General features: G+C 38.0%; 1 protein-coding gene across 3 annotated transcripts in view; it reads right to left on the bottom strand.

The window, feature by feature from the left end:
• Positions 1-17886, bottom strand: part of GPD2 (glycerol-3-phosphate dehydrogenase 2) — a 134580-nt gene that overhangs the window by 92133 nt on the left and 24561 nt on the right. For all 3 annotated transcript variants that reach the window (XM_054562754.1, XM_054562753.1, XM_054562755.1), the window contains exon 2: positions 10025-10134. In XM_054562754.1, coding sequence (XP_054418729.1) covers positions 10025-10126 — 102 coding nt within the window. In that variant the 5' untranslated portion in view covers positions 10127-10134. The remainder of the gene's footprint in view (positions 1-10024; positions 10135-17886) is intronic.

Raw genomic sequence — 17886 nt, 5'->3', positions numbered from 1 at the left:
AGTCAAGGACACACACCTAGGTTGCAGGCTCCCCTAGTCAGGTGTGTACAGGAGGCAACCAATTGATGTTTTTCTTTCACATGGATTGTTTTCTGTCTCTCTCCATTCCTCTCCAAGGTCAATGAACACGTCCTCAAGTGAGAATTAAAAAAAAAAAAAAAATTACCACAGAAGGGCATCCTTTAACTGGCAAGAAAACTGAGTTTTGTGATTCCTTGGGCAAGTAACTGAGAAAAATCACACTTCGATCTCAGGTTTGACTCTAAATCACATGTGCTCACCTCTACTAGGTTACCTTTGCCTATATGTGTGGGTTACCTAGGGACCTAAAGGTCCTAGGGACACTGTGTAGTGAGCAGCCAGCCACACTGGACAGTGAAGTTTTAAGTTTTCCTTAAAAACTTACCTAACGTATATATCTGGAAGTAGATACAGAACAAAAAGAAAGCTCACTCTTCCTGGATCCCTGTCAGGTGAATAAAATGCTGACACAGTGGGGTCAAATGACTGTTTCCAAGCAACCCAGGTGGCCACAGACTACATTTTAACCTTATGTTCACAACAGTTTGTGGTCAAATGTGTGATGCACACTTTCCATTTCTCTGTGAACTATTTCATCAAATATATACATATTTAAAACTTCTCTAGTTTGTATTCACAAGCTTATAATTACATCTAAAAACCTCTGTTGAAAAATCACAAATTACACAATAACCAAGTGAAATTGACATTGCCTAACGTGTATCTTAAAGCATCTGTTCTCTTCTTAATCTGCAAAACTCTACCTAGAGACAGCCTTCCTAACATAAACACAACGTAACTATTAAGCAGGGAGATGAGGAGAGAAAAGCTAAGGGACACTCTCTGAAGCATTTATAGGAAGTTTCCTCAGTCTTACAATATCCCTAAAAAGTTTCTTAAAAAGGCCTTAAAATGAATAAATAGTTGAAAATGAAATGCAATGTCAAATCAAAATGAATGTCAGTGTTGCTCAGTTAGCAACAGCCTAGAAGCTCACCAGCTGTCAACGCTAATCATAGCTCAGTCGTTGACTCACTGTGTGACCTATAGCAATACAGTTAACCTCGCTGATTTTGTATGCCAGCAATAAAATAGCATCACAAACTCCTCGAAGGCCTGGTGTGAGTTAGAACTCAAAGATACTGCCATGGCCCCACTTTGGGAGCTAAGTGTTAAACAAAAACCAAAATTATAAGGAAGATGATAGGATGCTCTTCAAAGAACATTTCCAACTCTGTCAGCATAATTTTAGTGCTTTGATGAAGCATGCCTCTGAAGAAACAGTCAACCATATAGTGTAGTTAAGAATAGTTTCAACTGGCCTTATCGAAAATACAGTGTATTCAGAATCTTCATCAAGCTTTAGATATCAGACACAGCCTCGACATATTTAGTTGTATTTTGAGGAGAAAAAAACAGTTCTTCCAGGAATCTGTGCATAGGGTTCTAAATAAGAGAAATAAATGAATTACAGAATCTTTGGCATAAACTCTTAAAACTCGCACTAGAAGAAATATAGCTCATTCGTCCACTACATTAGAAACTAAAGTCTGGACACAGATGTAATGGCTGGATGCTTAACAAAACTTCTTCTCTTTTTCTAGGGAACACTACTGGACTATATTTCCTACCTCCCTTACAGTTGGCTGAAATGGTCCAATAGGTCAGAAAGCTCTATTATACGTCAGAGCCACTAGAATAAAGGGACACACGTTCCTGAATACAGTAATTGCAAGAAACAAGTCCCCAACCTATCCACCCTGAACTCTAACGTGGACATGAAATAAATCTTCATTGTGATAAGCCACTGAACTTTGGGAGTTGTTTATTACACCAATTAGCTTACTCCACTAAATACACAAATATGAGATCTGCTTAGCATTAAAATCCAAGATTTACAACTTGCCTGCTTTGTATATAGTCCATACACAGTTCAAAATCTTCCTGTGATGGATGAGTCCTCATCATTTACAGAAAAATAAATCCATAAAGATACAGCTCTGAAAGGACAGACCATCAAATACAAAACCCTGCAAACCATGGAGCAGAGATATGTCTCACTTCATATTTCACACAACTGATGCTGACAGCAGGCAAGTAGAACAGAGAACACTATTCATCAATCTCTAGTCTCTTCCCCTCCTAAATATACATTCTTTATATGATAACTAACAATGTAGTTTCCACCTAAACATAAAATCAACAAAAATGAAGACTGTTTAAGAACAGCTGCTATTATACTACTTTGTAAGGTTTTTTGTTTTTTTTTTAAGAGAAAGGCTGTTTATGAACCTATGAAAAATGCCTCTGGCGATGAAAGATTATTTACTCAGAGAGAACAAACAAGTCTGGTAGCCTGAATTGACTCATGAAGTTAAAAGCAATCTGGTAAGCAAATGTGTCACATAATAATTTCGGCTACATCAGTGTTCAAGATAAGTTATAATAATTTCAAATCCACAGATATGCTTTACCTGAGGAACCAGAAGAATATTTCAACTGAAGTAAAATCCTTAAAGATACTGTGTTCAAAAAATATATAGTTATACTCAAAGATAAAAAGTGAAATTTTTATAATTTAAACTTTCTTAATTGACAGCATGTTCCAGACGCTATGCTTAAGATTTTAAGTATATATTTATTTTTATTTTTTAAAGGCTTCATTTATTTTAGAGCAGTTCTAGGTTTACAATAAAATTGAGAGGAAAGTCCAGGGGTTTCTCATATACCTCTTGCCCTTACATACACAGGGCCCAGCCATTATCAACATCAGTCACCAATATGACTCATTTTTTACCAAGGATGAACCTACGGTATATTGACACATCATAATCACTGAAAGTTGATAGTTTCCTTAAGGGTCCACTCTTGGTACTGCACATTCTGTGGGTTGGGACAAATACATAATGATATATGCTCATTATTATAATATCACATAGAGTAGTCCCCGTGCCCTAGAAATCCTCAGTGCTCTGCCTATTTATCTTCCCACACACACTCCTACCCCCTGGAAACCACTGATCTTTTTACTGTCTCCAGAGTTTTGCCTTTTCTAGATGTCATATAGTTATAACCATATAGTATGCAGCCTTTTCATAGTAACTTTTTTCAATTAGTAATATGCATTTCAAGTTCCTCCAAGACTTTTCATGACTTGACAGTTCATTTCTTGTTAGCACCAAAAAATATTCCATTGTATGCATGTACCACAGTTTAGTTTGCTTATCCATTCACCTCCTGGACATCCTGGTTGCCTCCAAATTTTGAAAATTATGAATAAAATCCATGTTCAGGTTTTTTTGTGGACATGTATTTTCAACTCCTTTGGGTAAATATCAATGAGCATGATGGCTGAATCATATGGTAAGGGTGTTCAGTTTTATAAGAAACCACGAAACATTGTACATCCACGCCAGCACTAAATGAGAGTTCCTACTGTTCCACATCCTCACCAGCATTTGGTGTTATGCTTATGCTTTTGGTTTCTCTTCTATTGTTATTCATCTGAACTTCAAGTTTGTCTAACAGCTACCGGTGTGTCTGTCCAGCAGTTAATATAAGCAACATTATGTCAACCAAAAGCTCAGTTGTTTACAGAAATCTGGTGATATACCTTTTTTATTATGCCTAACGAGGCTAATGTATCACGGAAAGGGAAAGAAGTACAATAGATACTGAACACCTGCTATGTGTCAGGTACTATGATCACTGGCTTCTACATACTGACTTAGTGCTAGGCAGGGGAAAGAGGCTGGGAGTAAAGTGACATCAACCTTACCTTATGAAGAAACTAGAGTTCTAAAAACTTTCATAACCTGTGCACAATAACAAGCTCACCAAAACCCACCTACACTTGATAAAAGACACACTCAAGAAGCTAAATATCTTTTCATCTGGGGACCCATTAAAATAAACCCAAAAGTACATTTTACTTTGATTAGATATGATCATTCTATTCTTTGTTGCTTTGCCAATATTTTGGATTTTGAGTCATTGATATTACCGATCAAAAGGCCTTGGTTTATTAGACTCTCTTACAAATAACATATGGAGAGGGAGAAAGAGACTAAAATTAAAACAATGTCCTCAAAATTCCTATGAATTTTAATTATTCATACATTACTTTGCTTCTCATTAGCATAAATGTTTTTTCTCATAGGTTTTGATGATATTAACAAAGGTAGCATAGGTTTACCTAAAATTCAACTCACCTAACACATCATCACTATCATTTTTTTTCATGTCCCCTTAATTAATACACAAAGTAAGGTGAACTATAGTATTTAGTAAGCCATTCAAAGTATAGTGACTTGCTATCTCTTACACAGTGAGACACTAATTTGCAAAGCATAAAGATCCTGTCATTAATAACTATTACTATATCACTGACTTTAGGAAAGAATAAATTTAATTGCATTATAATTCAAGCTAAAATGCTACATGAAAATTCTGATTTACAAAAACATGTTAGAGCTTTTTTAAAAATATTTTGTTTTTTAAATGGTTCACCATATAATTCTGATAAATAGCATTGTACTACACATTAACTAATTTACCAAAAAGTACTATATTCATATAACTTTTTAGGAACCTACTAGCCAATATAAATCAACCCTGCATAACTCATATAAGCCTAAATAGAAAAGAAAGAAAGAAAGAGACAGTGGAAACTTCAAGAAATTTATTACTTACAACAGGAAGAGTTTAAGTCAATAACTGGGATTGTCCACCTTGTTATTGGCTCATCTTCAGATTGCAAAGCAAGAAGAGAAAACAGAAGGGCACTTCTAGAACTGTCTTCTAGCCATTCTCCAACAACCTCAGATGAAGAACATACCATTTGCTACTAACCAGTCTTAACAAGGTGACCCTGAATGCAGGAATCTCCAGTAACAAGAACAACTTTGTTGCCAAATACAACATTCATGTAATCTGGAAATCTAATGATAGCTAATCGTTTTTGAAAGCTTACTATGCTCCAGAAACTCTTCCAGGCTTTACTGTTCTTCCACAATCCTGTAGGGGAAGTACAGCAGGTCCTCAAATAATGTCATTTTATGATAACATTGATGAGATGCCACAGGAACATAACTCTTTTTTTAAATTAAATTTACTGGGGTGATACTGGTTAATGACGTAAGTTTCAAGTGTACAATTCTGTAACCCATCATCTGTATGCTGCATTGTGTGTTCACCACCCAAAGTCTAATCTCCTTTTCTCACCATACAGTTGACCCCCTTTACCCTCTTCAACCTCTCCCCATCCCTCTTTCCCTCTTGTAACCTTCATGCTGTTGTCTGCATCTATGAGTTTGTTTTATTCATTTGTTACTCTCTGTTTTATATCCCACATATGCATGCAATCATATGGTTCTTGTCCTTTTCCATCTAACTTATTTCACTTAGCATGGTACTCTCAAGATCCTAACTCTTACATATATCAACTATCCTATAGCAAAATTAGTTTCCTCATACATTATTTCACTTAAAGTCACAGAACCTATCAAAGACTTACTGTGCCATTCTTCTCACTTTACCAATGGCAGCAAATGAGGCTGAGAGAGTGTCAGAAATTTGCCCATAGCCACTTAATTCTTAAGAAGTAAAGCTAGGTGTTAGATACAGGCAGCCTGCAAAGACTACTTTAAAGAATATGCTCTTGTGCTTTCTGCTTTGTTGCTCAGGAATAAAACATTTATCAATGGAATCTCTCAGTTCCTTGATCCTCATAATATCACTCCCCGTGCTGAAAAGAAACCTTCATTGCCATACTCCAAAGCCCACTTCCTGCCTATGTCCGGTGCAAAAAAAAAAAGAAAAAGTCTTTCATTCACATCCGGGCTTTGAGAAAGCTCTCAGTGGTTCTCGGGTTCCACCTCAGAGTTGGTTCACAAAGCCCACTACACCTTCACAGTGGTAATGGAAGGAATAAACCTAACATATGTTACGTGAAAGGGCCCACCCTCAGACCTAAATAGATATTTGCTACATCAACCATACCAGTGGGGTCGAAAAGAAACCCACACTATCACACCCATGTTTCCAGTTAGGGTCTTGAAGGTAGGAAATAAATGTGAAGGGTTTTGTGTTTTTTTTTTTAACTTTCAGAAAAAGGTCCTTGGTCTATTATGAAAAGACAAAAGGTGAGAGGACCCCTCAGTTAAACTTCTGCACTCCTACCCTAGCTTTGCCCCCGTTTTCTCCCCAGCCAACCCCATTCTTCCCACCCCTTGAGGAACCCTCATGTAGCCCTGACATAACACCCTCTACTCTGCACCTCACTAAGGCGGTTCACTGACTTAAAAATACCCAAAGCCCTCTGTCTTGATTTACACTACCCTCTTCATCTACTCCATTCCCCTATCAGCTTGGAATTAGGGAAAAAAGGGTCTCCCATGAAATAACACTTTTCTCTCACTAGATATTAAGGAATGACAAGAAGAGCATTCTGTACTGAGAGGAAGATTAGATGTATTTTAAGACCCTTCCCACTAAAAGTTTAATAATAAACAGACCTATACTAAATAGGAAGTGACAAACACCTCGCTCCTGAAAATCTGCCCACCGTTGCAGAAGCTGTTTGCTTGCTACATTACTGGTGGGACTTAGGATAGGGCTAGGATGTCTATACGCATACTCAGTCGCCTGTCCCTTGACATATAGCTTCTGGGGAGAGGAAAAATCAAGAAGTCTTTGTAGAAACTTAGTCACCTACTTGTGGATGAGGAAATAAAAGAAGGGGGGATGAAATTAACAGAAAGCCTCTTCAAGGCCCCTCAAAAAACCGCTACATATGTAACTAAAGTGGGCCTGTAATGGGGATGCATTGGGGCCACAAAGCTCCTCCCCTGCAGGTAGACACAGTCAAAACTCAGCAAATATTCATCTCCTTTCCCCTACCAGCTTCTGTACTGAAGATTTAGTTTGCCTAGCTCCAAAAATACATATATAGTAATGATAATAACAACTCTCTCCTTAGGCCATGATCTTCATCCCTTCTGACTTCATTTATCTCAAAAGAAATAAAAATCTCTAGGTTTCACTTGGGTCAACAGTGGACACTATTCATCGTTGAAAAACATAATATAAATGTAAAGAATGAACTCGTATGAAGCTGAGAAGTTAAGCTACAAAATAAAGCGAGACCAAAAAGTTGTTGCTATCACCTCTAATCCCCAACCTGCCCCCAGAATTGCCAGCATCTCCACAAGCATCTCTATTTTCTCACCTATTCAAGCAACAGGGTAAAATGTAAGTGACCCACATGTTATCCAATTTCACTGTGTTTTCTGTTTAATTAATCAAAAAAAAGTATACATGATAGTTTCTCTTCTATTCTTTCCATTGCAAATATGAGCTAATTTAACTGACTTGACACCTAAACACATAGAACTACCCCATCACCAAATGTGCTTTAACAATGCATCAACTTTTAGAGTCAATCCATTTGTATTTAAGATGCAAGGCCTGTATTTTAGGAAGGAAGCTTTGTACTGGGAATATCAAACGAGCTAGGGGCCAGGGAGACAGAACTGCAGATACAGAAATGCCACCAAAATGTGTCTGAACTCAAAGTCAAGAGACGGCTTTCTCATACATCAGCATCTTGGGCTCTCAACACCAACTTATTCTTAAAAGAGGAGAATTTATCCATTGGAATCATCTTAGAAAACTGGAAAAAACAAAAAAGTACAAGTCAATACTATAAAGCATTGCTCTGTTTTTAAAAGTGAACCATGCCTAAGTCACATTTAGGCCATGCTTCTACAAATTTCAGCCAAATAATGAGTATCAAGGGGCAGATTTTTCTTGACTATTGAAGTCAGGAAAATTTACCCTCCTAGAATGGTTCTGGATTGGCAGATATTTTCTGCGAGTGGACAGCTGAGGCCTCTGGTCAATTTATGTCAATGGCTCAAATGAGTTGGTCTCCTTTCCCCGTCACCTCTCCGGCAGCCTCTTTTTTTTTTTTTTTTTGCCAGTCCCCATGGCTACATCTCAACCTGCTACCCAAAATATGCTCAAAGCAGTGGCTTAAAGAGACAGGAATCATCACAAAAGAATGCACACACTTGGATGCATATCTTATGCAACTCATTGATTGAATATGCCTATGATGATTTTTCTCAAAACACTTGTCAGCTTGAAATTATAAATGACTCGAACTGCTGGTATCTGTTTCATTTTGGCTATTAAGGTGGTCAGGATGTCTAACGTAAGAAGAAGAAAATGACAAAATGTCTCAGAAATCAAGAGACCTTTATTTGCCTTGATTTTACTCACTAAAATTCACCCCTAACTAGACTAATTGGAGAAAGTACAACTGTTTATTCTGTTCTTTGAGTTTAAAGAGAAATCATACATTTAAAAAAAAACACCAAAAAAAAAAACCCCAGTATTACCCCAGTACAAAGTTAAGTTATAAACTCTGAGGTGGAACATGCTTTACTGTGGTTAAAAGGCATAAACCATGTACAAATTTAGCAACAACTCATCATATTAAATGTCATTACCTTTGCACTGGCATTTTCCAGTGTCGTTATAGAAAGCACTGGTTAAGGATGGCAGAAGTAATCTAATCCATTAAAGCCCAAGTCCCAAACATAACTGCTCTTCTGAAATACTCTCAGGAGAAGTAACATCTTTTCACATTCCCTTTTAAAGAACCAAGACAACATTTTAAAAGACAGTCTGCATTACCAATGAGTACAGATAACTTTCATAACAAGTTAGTCAATTAATAACTGTAACATATACACCTGGGGAAACCTTAAGGTAATATGATCACAGTTAAGAATGAAGACAACTAACATAACCTGTTCAATATTGTCCATGTTTAGGAGGAAGCACTAAAAATAAGCTTTAAAAAAAAAACCTATAAGCCAGCAAATAGATTCTTCCTAATATGTGTTTTTAAAGAGGCATTTCCCATTCAGGAAGTCGGACTCCAAGAAAGTGGCTTGCTCCACCACCTCGTATCCCAAAGTAATCAAAACAACCAGTGCATGACAACCATGGCTTAAAGGTTTTCACAAAAATGTAGAAAATTAGTAGTTCACAATAATCCAGCTATAAATATCTTCCCCAACACCTGCACCTCCATCTTTGCTTCAGGAATGCACCACTCAGCTGATATCACAAGATGCCCTTAGGTCATGGGGGTACTTATACTGACTAGGGAGGTGGCTACCAGCATTTTAAGCCTGAAAAACACAAAACTATTCACCAAAATTATTTCCTGGCATTAACCTGACCTATGGCAAAGCATAGAAGTAGTGCCTTTTTCCTCCAAAGGGAAAAAAATAAAATTAAAATACACTGAGCACTTTAAATTATTTGGAACATCATGCCAATCTCATTTTCATGACTTTCCCATAAAAATCTTTACCAAATATAAAGTAATACTACATAACTCACAAACATTTAGACAACTAACCATTTAAGCAACTAACCATTTCAAAACAAAACCAAGCTTCAAAGTTGGGCCTTTTATATAGGCTCTTTCTTTTCCATTTCCTTTCTCAGCTGCCTGTCTTTTCTAATAAGACAAACTTCTGGCAGGGACATAGAAAGTATCCAGACATTTGGAAGAATTAAACAAAAAAGTCTAAATGAACAAACCCTGGCACTTGGAAATGAAGCAGTCTTTTAAAATCAAAGAGCCAAAACAGAGGCTAAATTATATAATGCTTTCTGATAAAGAAATCTACTTTGAAAAAATGGGATACACACAGTTCTCAAGGACCATTAAGTCAGTATTCTAAATTAGTGTCTTTCAGATCAAGCTGAGACAGTTTGTAAATAAAACCATTAGCATACACATACCCCCACGTTTTTTAAATATATAACCTTTATTATATTTTTTCCATTACCATTTAGTCCCCTTATACCCCCTCCCCCAGAAATCACCACCCTGTTGTCCATGTCCATGAGTCCTTTCCACCCATTGTTCTTGAACAGATTTAAGTTTCATAGTATAATCAATACATATACCATTACTTACCTGCTTCCTTCTGTAATGAGCAAACTGAGAGAGGCCTAGAACAGTTGCAAGAGCACCTCCTCCAGCAAGAATAGTCCCTTTCACTGCCTTTTTAAAAGCCATTTCTTAGCCTACAGTAAAAAGGGGGGAGAACAAAAAAGTTAATTAGGATTTTTATTGCATAAAGAGTCCCAGTAATAAAAGAGTCTGTATAGGTAATGAAACTATGTTAAACTAGGAAAGAAAACATAAAATAAGGAAGTTACTAACACGTCAATTTAAATATCACCATCCAAAAACAAACAACAAAAAGAAAAACCTAAACACAGGAATTGACTGCACAAAAGTTACTTTCCAACAGGAATTAAAGAAAGAAAAGCAAATTAAGGGACAATCAGGGATATTTAAATACTATAAAGTCAAGAGAGCTGTGAAAAGAAGTGCCATTGTATATCCAACAAAGCTGCATGCTGTCCTTGCAGATTTGTTCAACCGCTAATCCCCTCCACAAGAACTGGTAGAAATCTTCTGTCACTAAACACAACATTGAACTTCATGCCTGCTTTAGGTTCATTGGCAAGTGTTTAATTTAAACTGTGGTACAACTGCCTTCCTGGGTTTTCTTCTCCCCTCCTAATGAAGTTCTCACTAGGGCTCAAAGCCCACACGCTCACATTTCTATCCCTAAAAGAGTCTACACTTCACAGACAAAAAGTCAAAGGAAACCATGACTTGACCCTTTCACAAAATGCCAGTTTAATACTGCTGTGCTTCCTTTCATTAAAGAAACTTAAAAAAAGAAAAAAAGTTATCTCTAGCCAGAGTTGCAATGACACCACAATTCCAAGAGAAAATGCTCCAGACCAAGTGCTCTTTTGTGCTCACTGTATGTTTCTTAAGTCTTGTATTGTGCTGGCTCTTGACTGTATTTCTTCTCACCTTTATACAAAAATACTTCCATTAGACTCGTGAATTTTTTTTTAAGTTTTTGCAAAGACTTAAATATTCTTTACTTTTCAGAAACCAAAAAAAAAGCATAAAAATGAAAATCCCACCAAAAAAAACCTGTAGCCAGCTTTTATTTTGCTAAACAAAAAAGAAACACTGTGTGACCGGCAAAAAAACATTCTAACCTAGAGTCAATATTACCTGCCTAAGACTTAACTTACAATAACAGCTGGCACACTCACCTTCTTTCAGGAGAATCTCTCCCCTATTTTGCTGAATGAGCAGAGGTCTGACCTGTCTGGACAGCACACCTTATACTCTACAGATATTTCATAACCCAAGACAGTACTTAACATGAAATCAGTTTTAACCTCGATATAGTAAAGAATTTATAGTATCTCAACATACATTATGACACCTCAAATCTTTGGGTCCCTAAACAAAGAACTGCAGCGCAGTTGGTAACTACAATCCTACAGAAAATTTATTTTGGAATACTTTAAATTATATACTGAAATAAAAGTTGGCATTTCCTAAAACTTTATTTTTACTCTTATCTCATTCCTTCTGACAAACTCCTAAATTCTAAGATTCATCTTTATTGATTCTCACCAGAAAAATATTTCACGTGCATCTGTTCTCTGCTGCTGGAGGTCTCTTCTTGATGGTCCCTTCTCCACATCAACCATCCTTCACCCCCAAATTATGCAAAACAGTTGGTATATGCTGGCTAGGGCCTCTGTTCATCATCCAGTCAACCATAAACAAAACCTAAGATCCAGATTTGCTCTAACAGTAAAAAAACACAACTTAGCCTCTTTGGAACGCACCCATTTGTTACAGCTAACCCTCACCATTCCTGGAGCTTCCGTAAATGCTCACATGAGTGCCTATGGGCACAACAGAAACCCTAACAGCCCAGAGATGACAGCATGCTATCTCCAGACTGACTGGGTTCCCCCAACAATTAGGGACAGAGAATAGAGACCTGGTAAATACCTAAACAATGCATCTGCCCTCCCCATAGAGATAGGAGCCTGGTGGTCCCTTGGTTGTGTTCTGTAGCTGACTGACTTTAGCTCAGTATCATTACTTCTGTCTTGATAATGTCATTTATGACCTCAGAAAGGATACTACACATCAACATAGCCAACTGAGGGATGTCATATAATACAGTCAATGAAAATGTTTCAGCAAAGGTGTTCACTCAGCCAGTTATGTTGGGAGGTAGTTTTTCCAGTTGTCTAGGTTCCTATATTCCTTGCCTACCTTATCATATTGCTTAAATTTCATTTGTCTGGAACCGAAACTTGCTAGGGGGATATTTTCATGGAGTTTCTCAATGAGCCACTAACATTAACAAAAAACTGCATTAATATGTTATTTTGCAAAGTTAGCAATAATATTGACTATAATCAATAAAGAGAGTTTCTCTCTTCAGTAACTTCATAAAATAACCGATACTTAGGGAATATCTATTATGATCAAATTCATCCATAAGAACATCTAGCTAGTTGTAATGAATAAGTCCCTCTTACAGGTAATTCAAAAACAGACACACAGATCAATCTGACCTGGCTCTCCTATGATGAGGATGATGATGATGATTAATGTTACAACAATATATGTCATTTATTGAGTATTGGCTAATATAATAAGTACTGTGCTTTTAATTCTTTATATAATATCAGCTCACAACAACATTACATCTGAATTTCATAAAAGAGGCAGTAGGGGATTTGCCCAACATCATCCCCTAGTAAGTAACAAAACCACAACTTTGTCTACGCTCTTAAGCACAGGGTAGTTCTGTCCTGCCTTTGTTCTCAAGAAGGCAACTTCTTCCCAAGAGCCACACCATATGTTTCTGTTACTCCCAAAAGAAAGTTCTATTCTGAAAACTCACCCGAAGTGTACAGTCCTTTGGCATTAGGGTTTCACTAAGGCAGTGAAAAACCCTCTGAAAAAATATCTACCATCAACCTTCTGCCAGATAATATAAGAACTTTGTTTTAATGTTGAAAGAAATGTAAAACCAGATAAATATAAATCCTATGCTATGGACTACTTATATCCATTGACCCTCCATTATAAGGAGAAAAGTTTTCACAATGATTACAAAAAGAAGATTGTTTCCTTCTAAATAAAAGCTGCAACCAGTAACTTAGCAAAAGGGAACAAGAATATCAATAAATATTAACTTTTGCAACTCAAAATACAAGAAAACTGAACGCAGAAAAATCATCCAAAATAATTAGCCAAGTTAGCATAGCCTGATGTCCATGTTTAATAGCCCATAAATTAAATCACAAATACACTGACTCAGGAGTGACTCCTGCATTTGCGCAGAGCAGTGTCAGCCCTCTAACTCTTGCTTGCAAGGGGAACACCAGCTCAACCAAACAAAACCCTAGACGAAATGGTACTCAAATATATTTGTGGGTATATCAACTGCACTCAATGCAATTACAAATGAATTTGGAGAATTAAATATTAAAGTCTGTCTTGTAACTCTGTCTTATAGCTAATTGTGCTATACTGAGTGCTACCAATACTCTGAAAGACAAGAGACTCTCAGTAGCCAAAGCAATCTTGAGGAAGAACAAAGCTGAAAGTATCACAATTCCTGATTTCAAACTATGTTAGGAAACGCCCTGCCTGGTTTCAGGGACTGTAGCCCTGCCAACAGGCAGGAGGGCCCGAAGGCTGGAAATAATCAAGGAGGCCTTGGGAAAACAGGCCACTGAGGAGATGAAACCTGTCCCCCTGGCAGAGGTGCAGCCCCTGCCTCCCTCGCATCACCCTGCTTGGCCCTGTGATGGTTGGTAGTCAATGACGGGTAAGATCCCTCGTGGAGGGAAAACCTAAGCCAGACACAGCTGAAATGGGCAGCAGGACAAGGACTTGGGGGACACAGAGAAGGACAAAAAGACCTGCACCCCTCGGCGCGACTTGGACTTGGCTGGCATCCTCATTCCATCTGAAAGAAGTCTCCTCTTCTTTTGGTGGCTCCCTCCCCCCGCCTGGCTCAGGCTCAAAATAATACTGGAGACAATCCTAAAGCCTGGTGGGTCCCAGGGGAAATCAGGCCTAGAAGTAAATTCTTTAAAGCATGCTTTGTCTCTCCCTCAAAAGCTATGATAACCAGCTCATGCTGGGAAGGAAATTCACATTATTCACAGACCCTGACCCTAAATCTTTGGCGCTTTCACGTTTATGCTCTCATGTTTACTAGTCTCCTCTCAGACCCACGTAAATTGGTGTGTTTCTACCATTTGTTTTCTTCAAAACACCATCTATTCTCTGTAAACATTAACATACTGATATAATGAGATAATCTGCACATTTCTATTACCTAGCACCATGATAACTTTTTCAATAAAAGCCTTTGGAAAAAGGGACTCAGGGCCCTTCTCCATTAAAGGGAGGTGCTCTTTCCCCTCTCTGGCAAACAAAGAAGTGTTTGCAACGACTCGTGTGTATCCCCCCCGTCTCTGACACCCCCAGGACGGGCTCTGTGGGATTCAGAGCCCTGCTCCCTCCTCAGCTGGCTCCAGACAGTGACCCTCAGATCCAGAGGCAGCCCCGCACTCCCCATGACAAAACTATATTACAAAGCTGCAGTAATCAGGGGTATGGTATTTGCCATGAAAACACACATAGATCAATGAAACAAAATAAAGAGCACAAAAATAAATACACACATATATGGTCAATTAATCTCTGACAAAGGAGCCAAGACTATTCTATCGGGAAAAGATAGTCTCTCCAATAAATGGTGGTGGGAAAAATGAACAACCACCTGCAAAAGACTGAAACTAGACCACTATCTTACATCATATACAAAAATCAACTCAAAATGAATTAAAGATTTAAACATAAGACTTGGAACCATATAACTTCTAGAAGAAAACAAAGAGTAAGCTTATGATCAAGACCAAGGGACCAATTGGAAGGCAATGAGAGAGTCCCCATATGACAGAATGAGAGCCTGGTACAGGACTATTTGAAAAGTGCAAATGTAGAGACTGATGCTTTGCAGAAATCTCTCATGGCAGCACCAAACTAGAAACCATGACAAGGCCTGAAAACCAGTTACAGAAGGAAGCAGGAAGAGACTGAACACCATAAGGGTTTTAACCTGGGTAACTGTGAACTGGCCCCAACATTACAACACTAAGACTGAGAAAGAAAAGCAGATTTAAGGGAAAAGAACTTAGTTTAGAATAGGGAAATTTGAAATATTGACAGAACACCTATTTAGAGAAAACAGCAAACAGATGGACAGGTGGGTCCCAAACTTACAAGAGTAGCTGGAGCTAAGGGTACTGTTTGAGGAATCTTCTGCGTAAAACTACAGATAAAACTACTACACAAAAATACGAACTTTGGCAAACAAAAACTGAGTTGGCCACTTCTCAGTCTGTTCACCCGCATTCTTATTTAACCCTGCAATTTACCTGGTTCAACTTAATTCTTAGCTGTCCTTTTAGGAATCCCATTAAAAATATAGTGACTCCAATAACGAGAACAACCATTCAGATCCTACTTCAAGTAGTCCTTGAGCGCTATCCTTTCTGCCTCCTTCTATTCAGCAGGAAGGCTACTTTCTCAGCTAAACCATGCATTTGGATGACTTAACCACACGTTTTAGATTTAAAAACAAGAAATAACAATCCACTAAAAAAGGCTAAGGGTCCCCTCAGCAACCACCCACAAGCAAATTTATTGCGGAACAAGAGCACATTTCCTGGCCCCTGAATTCCTGAAATAGAGTCCTCAAACTCCTCTCTCCATCTTACAGTCCAGGCTTCTCTCTTAATTTAGCATAAATAAAAATCCACCCATATGGATTATCACTTCTCTGTGGATATCCACTTCACTTTTACAAAAATTCTCCTATCCTTGGGCCTCTTCTGTAGAAATAGCAATTTCCCTTCCAATCTCCATGCTCGCCATTAACTTAAGAAAAAATTGGGCCTTCTCAGGGTTTTGAATCTTTTGCCAGCACTGATGTAAGTGTATTTCTTTCTCTTCATCCCTTACAAGAGTAGTCAGTGTGTATTTGGGGAGGAGTGGAGGAGGTACAGCTCAAAGATCATTTTTAGAAGAGTAATTTCGATAAAAAGCTTTGCAGTCCATGTGTTCTCTAGCAAAATATAAAGGATTCCATGCCATTCTGATCACATAAACTGAGAAACCCAGATGAATGAGAAATTTAAAACATTAAATAAAAACAGCGGGATTTAATCTAGATGTATGTAGCATGCGCTACTTCACTAAGCCCTTTACATAAGATATGCAGGTTCAGAAGTAGAAAAAAGCTCCTTATATTTTAATTGTGCATCACCCACCTCGTAGCTGTGCATGGGAAACCACCCCCTCATCTCTTTTGAGTCATGACACACTCTCAAACCCACAGAGGGTACAACACAAAGGGCCAGGCCTCAAGGCCCACCTGTATACAAATTCAGGGACTTATGGGAGACAGTTATACAAATCTTACAGAGTGCATGGGACCTCATCAGAGGAAGTCCTAAGCAACCATGGAACTTGGCAGGAAGTCCACAGCAAAATGGCAAGAGGCAGTGAGCTCAAAAGTACCTTCCCACCCAGCAGCCCCATTTTAACTATAAAAGTCAAGCTTTCTGGATGCTTTGAACAAGATATTTCACAAAGCAATCCCTTTATCATTCCAGTTGATGTGATATCAAATGTTTTATACACATCTCTACACAAAAGTACATGATGGTTCAGGCACACCAAGCATATGCTATAAAGTGCTTAACACAGTAACAATCAAAGCACACCATGTACTAACTTCTCTTTCACCAAGGTTGACGTTAGTGTCAAAATTGCAAAGGAATTCTCACCAGCCAAGGAGACGCTTCTACACATATACATGTCACACAGCAGCGTGTGATCCCTACAGAAATACAAACATGCTCTTTGAAAGCTGTCGGACACTAAGTGAACAAAATAGTTAGCATCGGAGGCCCACTGGCCTCTTCTCTGGGAAAAGAGAAGAGTCCCAGTCCATAAAATGAAAAATCAATCATCCTTTGTTAACTCTGGATAGGAAATGGACCCAGGGGTTATCAACAAAAAATTATCCTAACAGAAATAAATAAATACATCAAGTTCTAAGAAAACAGTAGACACTTTTATCTTTGAATCACCCTCTTCTCACCTCTCCCCTATTATAAATAAATAATTTTTAAAGCCACAAATGCAACAACAATGAAAACCTATAGTTGTAAAAAACAAGTACGTACACAGAACAGAGTATCAAAGGACAAAAGAAAAGGTTTTTCTGAAGTTACTGAGAAAAGTATTCTGATAAAACAAGATATATGAAAGAACAAAGTAAAAGTCTGCAGAAAAGTTAGAAATATAATGAATCCTCAGATTCTGGATGTCCAAAATTTTGGACCATGGCTGATTAGGAAGTTAAAGCTACGTAATCATATATATATCCAAATGCTAGCTTTTTCCTTGCTTTTCAGGACCCATCAGAAAGCCAGGCTGCTGTCAGAAAGGCATGTTCTATTTCCTATTAACTTCCCCAGGAAATCCCAAGTCACAAGGGCCCAACCCAAAAGATGAAAAAAAGGAATCTTAACAAAGAAAGACTATTTTAATAAAGACAAAAAAAGAAACAAAGAGAAAATGAAAGAACGCTATATTGCTATTGGTTCACATAGCTTCAAGCCAGAATATAATTTGGAAAAGCTCCCTACTAGTCTCTCTGTGGCACTTTTAGGTCAGTTCTATCATTTCAGGAGCAAACACACAGCTACAGATAACTCTGAAAGAGGTTAGTCCAGGACCATGCCTCAGGCTCAAAGAAGGGCAGGAGCCTGGAAACTTGACAGAACAAGGAGCTGGCAGGGAGAAAGGCTGAGCTGGTTCCAGAGGTTCAAATCAGAGTTTAA

The sequence above is a fragment of the Pteronotus mesoamericanus genome, unplaced genomic scaffold (genome assembly GCF_021234165.1).
Source record: "Pteronotus mesoamericanus isolate MK-2021 breed Mesoamerican mustached bat unplaced genomic scaffold, CSHL_Meso_final scaffold_651, whole genome shotgun sequence".
NCBI classification, from domain to species: domain Eukaryota; kingdom Metazoa; phylum Chordata; class Mammalia; order Chiroptera; family Mormoopidae; genus Pteronotus; species Pteronotus mesoamericanus.
Note: the sequence above shows the minus strand (reverse complement) of the source record. Positions and strands in the feature narration are given on the sequence as shown.